The sequence below is a fragment of the Canis lupus genome, chromosome 11, assembly GCF_048164855.1.
Source record: "Canis lupus baileyi chromosome 11, mCanLup2.hap1, whole genome shotgun sequence".
Classification (NCBI taxonomy): Eukaryota; Metazoa; Chordata; class Mammalia; order Carnivora; family Canidae; genus Canis; species Canis lupus.
In genome coordinates, this window is record NC_132848.1 from 59,072,695 (window position 1) to 59,085,696 (window position 13,002).

General features: G+C 36.7%; 1 protein-coding gene across 14 annotated transcripts in view; it reads right to left on the reverse strand.

Moving 5' to 3' along the window:
- CCDC88A (coiled-coil domain containing 88A) overlaps positions 1–13,002 on the reverse strand; it is a 138,824-nt gene that overhangs the window by 69,476 nt on the left and 56,346 nt on the right. For all 14 annotated transcript variants that reach the window (XM_072768414.1, XM_072768413.1, XM_072768416.1 and 11 more), the window contains exon 8: positions 8,036–8,208. In XM_072768414.1, the coding sequence (XP_072624515.1) occupies positions 8,036–8,208 (173 nt within the window). The remainder of the gene's footprint in view (positions 1–8,035; positions 8,209–13,002) is intronic.

The window sequence follows — 13,002 nt, forward strand, 5'->3', positions numbered from 1 at the left end:
GAGGAACCATTTCTTTTATAAATACTTCTTTGGCTTTTGTGCAAAGTTTTTCCCCATCTAGAGAAAAAAATACCTACTCATTTATTTCTTCCTGGTTTTTTGTCATTATTTTATTTTTTACATTTACTTCTTTAATCCACCTGAAGTTCACTTTGGTGTATGCAAAGTATGAGTTTAATAATTATATATTATTATTAATTATATTATTATAATTAATATATATTATATTAATATTATAATTTTTGCAGAAAAGTTATCCATGAGTTCCAGTCTCATTAATAAATAATTCCTTTTTACCTCCATTTGACCATTCTATCCATAACAATAAGGCTTCCATCCACACTTCCCTATTAATACTGTTTTTCATAGAGTCAATTACCTCCTTACTAATGAACCCAATGGCTTATTTTTGGACCTTTTGAAGAATTTGAAATGATTACCTCATTTCTTCTTGACACTCTGTCTCCTTTGACTTCATGGAAGTTCTTCTACTCTCCCTCTACAGATAATTCTCTGACCCTTTTGCTGATTTCATGTTTTGTGCCCATCTTTTGGCTAACAATTATCAAGCTCTTAAAATCTGTGGTAGGCATATTTGCTAAGCACTTTATACTCTGCCAAGCACTTAGTTCCCACAAGAACCTCTAAAGAAAGAGTAGCAATGATGGTAGCTTATATTTATTTGAGCACTTATATATTAGACACTGTTCACTTTAGATACTTGCCTCACATTACAACACTACAGTAGGCACACTTGTTATTTCTACTTAATGGGCTAGCAAGCCAAGAGCCTTAGAGAGATTCAGTAACTTGGCAATAGTCACTCAGTTAAGTCAAGTCACTCAGTTATTGAGCCAGGATTCATATTCAGGCGAATGCCTCCAAATCTCATGCCCTTGGATCATCTGCTGTATCTTTCTAGAGTATATATTAGCATAACTCTCATTTTATGTATAAAGAAACTGAGCAACATAGCTAATAAGCGGTGAAGCCTGCTCTTAACTTTAACACCTTTTTAAATGTTTGTATTCTTTAGGTTACATCCTTTTCATTCTTTATGTTCTCGTTCACTTCCAAGATTTCAAATACTATTTATATGCTGTTATTATTCTGCATCAGTACACTAATGATCCCAAATCTCTATTCCACACAATGGACTAGACAGTCAATTATTCAACGATTATCTCCATAGAGATATCTCAAAGGTATCTCAAATTAAATGTCAAAAACTAAACTTGTTTCTTACTTTAATATTACTCATTTCTTTTATATTCCCTGTTGGAGTGAATGGTATCATCATCTAAATAGACACTGATTATAAAAAACTAGGAAATTTACCCAAGACCCTGCCTTCTCCCTTACTTCTTCTCCAACCTCATTTTTATAAACCTTAAATCAGGTCCACACCACTTCTTGTGTGGACTGTCCTTCAAACTACCTTCGCACTGTCATCAGAATTTATTTTTTCAATGTGACCATTCACCAAGAGTCAACCACTAGGGCTAGCATCTCTTCATTAAAACATAAAATGGATTTGTTATTCTCCTATTCAAAGTATCTTCAATTGGTTCCCACTGTTTAAAGTACAAACTTTTGAGCACTGCATATAAGACCTTGCATGTATCCACACCATCATTTTCAACTTCATTTCTTGTGATGCTTGTGCATACAGCCTACTGAACTTGTTGCAGTTCCTTCTGCTTAGAATATCCAATTGAGCCCTTTCAACCTAGTAAATGCCTAACATCAGCTGGAAAGGTAACTATCTCTATGAAATCTTCCTGACACCATTTCCCTTTTTTCTTCCAAGTCAGAAATGACCAAAACTCCTTTGAGTTTAGCTGCAGGCTATACTGACTTCTAATTTCACATTATATCACTTAATCTGTTTAAATGTTTATCTCACACTTCAATTTTAAAATGGGCAAAGGATCTGAATAGACCTTTCTCCAAAGAAGATATACAAAAACAGTCAACAGCATATGACAAGATGTTCTCAACGTTACTAGTCGTTAGGGAAATGCAAGTTGAAACCACAATGAGATAACCCTTCACACCCACTAGAATGCCTATAATCAAAAGGGTATACAGTAATAAGTATTGGTGATGATATGGAGAAACTGAAGCCCTCACACATTGCCGGTGGGAATGTAAAAAGGTGCAGCCAACTTGTTTGACAATTATTCAAAAGGTTAAACATAGTGCTACAACAGGAACCAGGATTTCCACTCCTCAGTATATACCCAAGAAAACTAAAAACCTATGTCCATACAAAAATGTGCACAGCAATGTTCATAAGAGTATTATTCATAGTAGTCGAAAAGTAGAAACAACCAGGAGTTGGTTCTTTGAAAGAATTAATAAGATAGATAAGCCATTAGCCAGCCTTATTAAAAAGAATAGAGAGAAGACTCAAATTAATAAAATCATGAATGAGAAAGGAGAGATCACTACCAACACCAAGGAAATACAAACGATTTTAAAAACATATTATGAACAGCTATACGCCAATAAATTAGGCAATCTAGAAGAAATGGACGCATTCCTGGAAAGCCACAAACTACCAAAACTGGAACAGGAAGAAATAGAAAACCTGAACAGGCCAATAACCAGGGAGGAAATTGAAGCAGTCATCAAAAACCTCCCAAGACACAAGAGTCCAGGGCCAGATGGCTTCCCAGGGGAATTCTATCAAACGTTTAAAGAAGAAACCATACCTATTCTCCTAAAGCTGTTTGGAAAGATAGAAAGAGATGGAGTACTTCCAAATTCGTTCTATGAGGCCAGCATCACCTTAATTCCAAAACCAGACAAAGACCCAACCAAAAAGGAGAATTACAGACCAATATCCCTGATGAACATGGATGCAAAAATTCTCAACAAGATACTGGCCAATAGGATCCAACAGTACATTGAGAAAATTATTCACCATGACCAAGTAGGATTTATCCCTGGGACACAAGGCTGGTTCAACACTCGTAAAACAATCAATGTGATTCATCATATCAGCAAGAGAAAAACCAAGAACCATATGATCCTCTCATTAGATGCAGAGAAAGCATTTGACAAAATACAGCATCCATTCCTGATCAAAACTCTTCAGAGTGTAGGGATAGAGGGAACATTCCTCAACATCTTAAAAGCCATCTACGAAAAGCCCACCGCAAATATCATTCTCAATGGGGAAGCACTGGGAGCCTTTCCCCTAAGATCAGGAACAAGACAGGGATGTCCACTCTCACCACTGCTATTTAACATAGCACTGGAAGTCCGAGCCTCAGCAATCAGACAACAAAAAGACATTAAAGGCATTTAAATTGGCAAAGAAGAAGTCAAACTCTCCCTCTTCGCCGATGACATGATACTCTACATAGAAAACCCAAAAGTCTCCACCCCAAGATTGCTAGAACTCATACAGCAATTCGGTGTGTGGCAGGATACAAAACCAATGCCCAGAAGTCAGTGGCATTTCTATACACTAACAATGAGACTGAAGAAAGAGAAATTAAGGAGTCAATCCCATTTACAATTGCACCCAAAAGCATCAGATACCTAGGAATAAACCTAACCAAAAATGTAAAGGATCTATACCCTAAAAACTATAGAACACTTCTGAAAGAAATTGAGGAAGACACAAAGAGATGGAAAAATATTCCATGCTCATGGATTGGCAGAATTAATATTGTGAAAATGTCAATGTTATCCAGGGCAATATACACGTTTAATGCAATCCCTATCAAAATACCATGGTCTTTCTTCAGAGAGTTAGAACAAATTATTTTAAGATTTGTGTGGAATCAGAAAAGACCCCGAATAGCCAGGGGAATATTAAAAAAGAAAACCATATCTGGGGGCATCACAATGCCGGATTTCAGGTTGTACTACAAAGCTGTGGTCATCAAGACAGTGTGGTACTGGCACAAAAACAGACACATAGATCAATGGAACAGAATAGAGAACCCAGAAGTGGACCCTGATCTTTATGGTCAACTAATATTCGATAAAGGAGGAAAGACTATCCATTGGAAGAAAGACAGTCTCTTCAATAAATGGTGCTGGGAAAATTGGACATCCACTGCAGAAGAATGAAACTAGACCACTCTCTTGCACCATACACAAAGATAAACTCAAAATGGATGAAAGATCTAAATGTGAGACAAGATTCCATCAAAATCCTAGAGAAGAACACAGGCAACACCCTTTTTGAACTTGGCCACAGTAACTTCTTGCAAGATACATCCACGAAGGCAAAAGAAACAAAAGCAAAAATGAACTATTGGGACTTCATCAAGATAAGAAGCTTTTGCACAGCAAAGGATACAGTCAACAAAACTAAAAGACAACCTACAGAATGGGAGAAGATATTTGCAAATGACATATCAGATAAAGGGCTAGTTTCCAAGATCTATAAAGAACTTATTAAACTCAACACCAAAGAAACAAACACTCCAATCATGAAATAGGCAAAAGACATGAAGAGAAATCTCACAGAGGAAGACATAGACATGGCCAACATGCACATGAGAAAATGCTCTGCATCACTTGTCATCCGGGAAATACAAATCAAAACCACAATGTGATACCACCTCACACCAGTGAGAATGGGGAAAATTAACAAGGCAGGAAACCACAAATGTTGGAGAGGATGCAGAGAAAAGGGAACCCTCTTACACTGTTGGTGGGAATGTGAACTGGTGCAGCCACTCTGGAAAACTGTGTGGAGGTTCCTCAAAGAGTTAAAAATAGACCTGCCCTACGACCCAGCAATTGCACTGTTGGGGATTTACCCCAAAGATACAGATGCAATGAAACGCAGGGACACCTGCACCCCGATGTTTATAGCAGCAATGGCCACAATAGCCAAACTATGGAAGGAGCCTCGGTGTCCATCGAAAGATGAGTGGATAAAGAAGATGTGGTTTATGTATACAATGGAATATTACTCAGCTATTAGAAACGACAAATACCCACCATTTGCTTCGACATGGATGGAACTGGAGGGTATTATGCTGAGTGAAGTCAGTCAGTCGGAGAAGGACAAACATTATATGTTCTCATTCATTTGGGGAATATAAATAATAGTGAAAGGGAATATAAGGGAAGGGAGAAGAAATGTGTGGGAAATATCAGAAAGGGAGACAGAACGTAAAGACTGCTAACTCTGGGAAACGAAGTAGGGGTGGTAGAAGGGGAGGAGGGCGGGGGGTGGGAGTGAATGGGTGACGGGCACTTGGGGTTATTCTGTATGTTGGTAAATTGAACACCAATAAAAAATAAATTAAAAAAAAGAATTAATAATTTGTATGGGAGAAAAATGTTGAAAATATAGGATCCATGGAGGCAGAGAGAATTACAAAGGGGAGCCTGATAGTGTACTAACTACTGCATAAAAGTGAAATTTAGAAGAAACTAATCCTTCCATCCAAATTGCAAATTAGGTGAGAATGCAAACTCGTGTAGCCACTCTGGAAAACAGTTTGGAGGTTCCTCAAAAAGTTAAAAATAGAACTACCCTATAACCCAGCAATTATATTGCTAGGTATTTACCCAAAGGATACAAAAATACAATTCAAAGGGATAAATGAACCCTGATATTTACAGCAGTATTATCAATAATAGCCAAACTATGGGTGTGCCTGGGTGGTTCAGTTGGTTAAGTGTCTGCCTTCAACTCAGGTCATGACCACGGGGTCCTGGAACTGAGCCCCACATTGGGCTCCCTGCTCAGTGGATCCTACCTCTTCATCTCCCTCTACTCCTCTCTCTGCTTGTGCTTTCTCTCTGTCAACTAAATAAATCAAATCTTTTAAAAAACAAAAGGGGGATCCCTGGGTGGCTCAGCGGTTTAGCGCCTGCCTTCGGCCCAGGGCATAATCCTGGAGTCCTGGGATTGAGTCCTGCATCAGGCTCCCAGCATGGAGCTTGCTTCTGCCTCTGCCTCTCTCTCTCTCTCTCTCTGTCTCTCATGAATAAATAAATAAAATCTTTAAAAAACAAAACAAAACAAAAATAGCCAAACTATGGAAAGAGCCCGAATGTCCATCCATGATGAATGGATAAAAATGTGATGTATATATTTATCACTGGAGTATTACTCAGCCATCACAAAGAATCTCACCATTTGCGATGACGTGGATGGAGCTAGAGTGTATTATGCTAAGTGAAATCAGTCCATCAGAGAAAGAAAAATACCATAGGATTTCACTCCTATGTGTAAGAAACAAAACAGATGCACATATGGGAAGGAAAAAAAAGAGAGGGAAGCAAACCATCCGAGATGATAGAGAACAAACTGAGGATTACCGGAAGGGAGGTGGGTGGGGATGGGTTATATGGGTGACAGGTATTAAGGAAGGCACTTGCTGTGATGAGCACTGGTGTTGTGTTTAAGTGATGAATCACTAAATTCTACTCTTGAAACCAATATTACACTATATGTTAACTAGAATTTAAATAAAAATTTAGAAAGAAAAAAAATTGCAAATCGTATTTCTACTCTCTGTTAATAAAACAAAAGCAATCGTATTATAACATATCACCTGTAAGTATGATATTAGTTGACTTGCATGTTCTCATTGTAATTATTTATTTCCATTAGGTACCAGGCAACCTGAACTATTTTAATCCACCATGATTTCCACACTTCATTATTTTGGAAAGATCTGTCCCAACAAAAAGACTTAAACATTAATAAAAGAAATCCATGAAGGAACACATTTTCAAAGGACAAAAAGATGATTTTTGATGAAATGATACTTATTGGGAATACTTGCTGTATCTGGCATCTTTATTTATTCATTAATAATCATTTAAATTTTCTAGTCAGCATGAGAAACCAATTTTATCAATCTAAGTTGTTTAGGATTTTAATACATTCCATGCCCAAGTAAATTTCATTTAAAAATCAAATTGTAATATAGTGCAAAATGTTAAATGAATTCACAACCATCACTGCAGTTCTAATTGCATGCTTTATCTAAAGACTAGAGAAGATTGTGCTAAATTATATGGCACGAACTAGTGTTCACTGTTTAGGCTATCCATTAACTGCCAGTCAAACTAATAACAGCAATCTCTTCCCTAATTTTCCTGGTGCAGCTGTTTATAGAATATCCTGGGCGTGTTCACTTCAATAGATACATAATAGTGCAGACATCCACAATGAAAGCTGTATTTTTTTTTGTTTTCAAATTTTCCTATAGACCGTATATTTTTTCTACCTTGCATATTCAATCACTTTCTTAAACTAACTGCTTTAAATAATCAGTAAATAAACTTAATTGTTACATTGTGGCTTTAAATTTTAACACTATACTCTGAAGCCCAAATCCCAGCAAAACAAACCAAAAAGAAAAAAAGTCCCACGCATAAAAATCCTTTGTTCTTTTTGAAGTACAAAATAAAAAAAAAACTCCAGCAGAGACTCATTATGTCTTTACATGTAATTCACCAAGGAATGCTTATATGATATTTACACTGACTTTTCTCAAATGTTCTTTGAAAGTTAAATAAATATAAATTCATCAGCACTAACCAATCTGAATACTTACCGTGTCGAAATACATGACTCAGGCATTTCAATTACTCAATACAGAATACACAAAATTATTTTTTTGTAATACTGTATGCCAAAAATTCAGTCTTTTATAACATTAATTTTAAAAGAGCTAAACTTAACTGATCTGTACCCGTGGTTGCCAGTATTGTGGATTTCAAAGAATATAAAAATTAAATTTAAAAAATTTGCCAAGGAAGAACAATATATTTTATACAAGAAAGATCATTTTAATATAAGAAAGGCAGGAAGGACATAAATTCAAAATAAAGGACAACCTTTAAATTGGTAAGGTTTAGGATTAGGAAAACTTTATGCCAGTCTCCTTATTTTTCTCATTTTGACAAAATACTTTTTTCTAGTATTCTGACACAAGCTAGCAGTTGGAACAACTGATATATATTCCATAAGCTGAAAAACATTTTTAGGTCATCTTTGCGACCATGTAAATTCAATAAGCCTTGAGAATCACCAACTTACAATTCCTGCCTAAGCCTTCTTATCTTTGCCTTAGCATCTGCCAGTTCCACTGACAAATGTTGTCGACTTTCTGTTCGCTTCATGCCTGGAGAACCACAGGGTGACTGTGCAGATGAAGAGGCATGGGGTAAAAAATGAAGACCATCTCTTTCTTCAGAGAGTTCTACGATTGTCTAAGGAAATATAGAAATAAAGAATCACTGTTAGTATTCTACATATCAGAGAACTAAGCACATCAACATTATTCATTAAGTCTAAGTACTATCTTATAATATCAAAAACAATTCATTAGTCAAAAATAACTTTGTGTAGGACACCTGGATGGCTCAGCGGGTTAGCGTCGCCTTCACCTCAAGGCATGATCCCAGGGTCTAGGATCAAGTCCCACACTGGGCTACCTGCAAGGAGCCTGCCTCTCCCTTGGCCTATGTCTCTGCCTCTCTCTCTGTGTCTCTCATGAATAAATAAATAAAATCTTTAAAAAAAAAAAAAAAACTTTGTGATACTTAGCTCTCTTTTTAAAAAGTTTCATACAACAGTTATGGATTAGCTATTTACTAAATAACATGAGAACAATGAATTAATACCTTTTACTCTTCCTAAATTTCTTAATAAAGGAAATCAATTATGGTAAAAGAACTACACTTAAAAAAAAAAAAAAGAACTACACTAGAGAGCAACTAGATAGCAACTAGAAAGATACAAGATATAGATTGAAAGGTATAAGACCTGTTGACACAGGAAAGAAATCAACCTATAAAAAAACTACAATAGTTCTTTATTTTAGAGCAATATGTCTACAACTATGCTGTCCAATATGATAGCCAGTAGCACAAGGGGCTATTTAATTATAAATTTTAAAAGTTAAAAATACAAGTCCTTCCTCACACTAGTCACATTTTAAACTTATAACAGCCACATGTAGGTAGTGGTTACTATATTGGACAGCACAGAAATACAATTTCGCCATCACTGTAGAATTAGACAATATTGCTCTAGAACTGTAAACAGGGATCTCAGAGGGACCCAAGAGAATCTCAGAGATTCAGTTCAATCGCTTAATTCTGCAAGTAATGTTACTAAGGCAGAGACTGATTTTTCAACAATCACAAAACTAGTTACAGCAATGCTAAGACTCCAGGGCCAGTCTCTTGACTCCATATCCTATATTCTCTTTCTTACAATACTAATTATAATCTGCATCTCATCTCAACAGTTCCATTATTTCTTTCTCTAGTCTCTCCACGGGATACAAATCTCATTCTACTTTCCCCAATTCTGAACTTCAAGGGCTACTTAATTCTATTTACCTCACTCTATCATATTCCTCCATTCTTCCAATTTTCCTTTAATTGGAAAATTCTCTTATTCTAAACCAATTTCTCAGCTTTTCTTTCAAACTTCTGAGGCAGAGAGATATTGTCTTGGGGAGTAATTTCAACTGTATTACTCCAGGCAGGAGTAACTACCTCAGGACCATGAAATCACCATTTTGCTTTCTTATCACCAAGTCTTATAACGTCCTCACTAAATCATTACTTTTATCCTTCTTTTCTTTTTTGTTTTTTTAAACCACCCATCAGAATTCATTTCTTTTTCTTGGAATATATTTCAGCACCTAATCAAAGTCTGTCCAACTACTGCTTTTGCAAATCCCAGTATCCCTATGGATGAACTATAGAACACGACTTCTCAGGGCCTTTTCTCTTTGCAACTCCACTCAATACAGACTCTTCCAGTGAAGGAATCATTCCTCTCTGTGCCATGACTCCATTACTAGCATTACTCCAATGGCACCATACCTATGCCTGAACCTTTAATCACTCAACTCCTCCTTTCTGTCCAGATTATTCCTGGCTACTCTAGAGTTCCTACTCAGCCTGAAACTACAATTAAATGCTTAACTGTCATCCTTATTTTGGGGAAAAACAAAAGTGTTTGAGTCTTTGACTCAAATACTATGTCATTTTCCTTACCATCATTTCTTTTTTATTCCTTGTCCAAGAAATATACAGTCCTACAACATATCTTGCCATCTATTTTCAGTTAAGCTCTTTTCATTGCCCATCAATTCTTTAATTGAAAACTTTGTTGATTTCTTGACAAATTTCTCTACAATGACTATTTTAAACATATTCCCTTTACTCTACTTAAGCCTCCACCTGTAAACTGCTATTATCGCTTTCAACAAGTGACCTCTCCTCCAACTTGTCAAAGAAACAAAACGAACTGAGATTAAATCCTCCATTTTTATGCACCTTTTGCTCCCAACATATAGTCCTTATTTTTGGAACGTTTTCTTTCTCTCTCTCTCTCTCTCTCTCTCTCTTTTTTTTTTTTTTTTAGATTTTATTTATCTATTCATGAGAGACCTAGAGAGAGAGGCAGAGACACAGGCAGAGGGAGAAGCAGGCTCCATGCAGGGAGTCCGATGCAGGACTTGATCCCGGGACTCCAGATTCACGCCCTGAGCCAAAAGCAGACGCTCAACTCAACCACTGAGCCATTCCTCTGGAATGTTTTCAACTTCTCTTTTCCTACTGGCTTTTTTCTCCTTGTTCTTCAAACATATATAAGTACCTTCTATCTAGGAAAAAAAGACATTTCCCTTGTTACCCCTCTACTTCTCTTTCATTGCTACATATTTAAGGGTAGTTTATATGTTTATTGACACTACTTCTTATCCACCTATTCAATATGTCCAGCCCAAGTGTCTGTCTCTATGAATAATGTTAGTAATAATCTCTATACCAGTCTAGGCTCAACCTTCATCGAGTCAATTTTCATTTATATATTTTCTTACTGTCTCCATTATCTTTAATCTTGCCTTCTAACACCTTCTGACTCTAATAATAGTGCCTGTGCGTAATACTTAATATTTGTTTTATGCACAAATTAGAATTATATGCTATCTTATGTTTTTCATTTACGATGTGATTTTTTTCTCCCATAAACCTGATGTGATCTTTCTTTCTTTCTTTCTTTCTTTCTTTCTTTCTTTCTTTCTTTCTTTCTTTCTTTTTTTTTTAAAGATTTATTTATTTATTTATGAGAGAGAGAGAGAGAGAGAGAGAGGCAGAGACACAGGCAGAGGGAGAAGCAGGCTCCATGCCGGGAGCCCGACGCGGGACTCGATCCTGGGACTCCAGGATCGCGCCCCGGGCCAAAGGCAGGCACCAAACCACTGAGCCACCCATTGATCCCCCTGATGTGATCTTTCTTGTAACTCCTCTGTATCTCTGATTTCATTTAACATAGTACTGAGCCCAAAAATAGCTGCTCAAAATTATTTAACTGAATGACTCACAAAATATGAAACTCAAGAAAAGTACTGAAGACATGTATTACATTTGAACTTAGTAGGTGGTATTATGGAGATATCAAGAGTTTCCAGGGATGCCTGGGTGGCTCAGTGGTGGAGCATCTGCCTTCAGCTCAGGAGTGATCCCAGGATCCAGGATCAAGTCCTGCATCGGGCTCCCTGCAGGGATCCTGATTCTCCCTCTAACCTATGTCTCTGCCTCTCTCTCTCTCTGTGTCTCTCTGAATAAATCTTTAAAAAAAAAGTTTCCAGATGCCAGTGTACAAAACAACTACAGGCTGCAAAATATTTTCTAAAAAGAAAAAAGAAACCTAGTACTAAGAGTCAAGAGTACCCAGAGGCATTAAAGGTTTTATAGACAATATGACTTTTCTCTAATGGTAATAGTTCCTTTAGCTCAAGGCCTCCAAACATGTTTTTTTAAACCTGACAAAAAAAAATGTCATTAAAGCATAATATAGGGATGCCCGAGTGGCTCAGTGGTCAAGTGCCTGCCTTTGGCTCAGGTTGTGATCCCGAGGTCCTGGGATTGAGTCCCGCATCAGACACCACACAGGGAGCCTTCTCCCTCTGCCTATGTCTCTGCCTCTCTTCCCTCTGTGTCTCTCATGAATAAATAAAATCTTAAAAAAAACCATAAAGCATAAAATAATTTCATAAGCCTTCCCTGACACTTTTGATCCTAGACATTCCACTAGCAGTTGTAAGTAACATCTTCCTTAGTTAGTATTTAGATATATGTCTTTTTTGGGTACTTTTAACTTTTAAAATTTTATTACAGTAAAGCAAAGCTGGAGGCATCACAATTTCAGACTTCAAGTTATATTACAAAGGTCTAGTGATCAAAACAGTATGGTATTGGTATAAAAATTGACATGTAGGTCAATGGAACAGAATAGAAAACCCAGAAATGAACTCACAACTATACAGTCAATAATCTTCAACAAAGCAGGAAAGAATATCCAATGGAAAAAAGATGGTCTCTTCAATAAATGGTGTTAAAATGGACAGTCACATGAATAAACATAAAAGAATGAAACTGGACCACTTTCTTATACAAGCACATAAATCAACTCAAAATGGATTAAAGACCTAACTGCAAGACCTGAAACTAAAAATCCTACAGGAGAACACAGGCAGTAACTTCTTTGACACTGGCCGTAGCAAATTCTGAGGCAAGGGAAACAAAGACAAGTAACTACTGGAACTTCATCAAAATAAAAAGCTTCTGCACAGTGAAGGAAACAATCAACAAAACTAAAAGGCAACTTACAGAGTGGGAGAAGATACTTGCAAATGACATACTTGCCAGTGATAAAAGGTAAATATCCAAAATCTATAAAGAACTTCTAAAACCCAACACCAAACATGAATAATCCAATTAAACAACAGACAGAAGACATGAATAGACATTTTTCCAAAGAAGACATCCAGATGGCCAACAGACACAGGAAAAGATGCTCAACATCACTCATGATCAGGGAAAACAAATCCAAACTACAAGGAGATATCACCTTACACCTGTCAGAATGGTTAAAATCAAAAGCACAAGAAACAACAGGTGTTGGCAAGGATGTGGAGAAAGGGGAACCCTTTTGCACTGCTGGTGGGAATGCAAACTTTGGAAAGTAGCATGGAGGTTCCT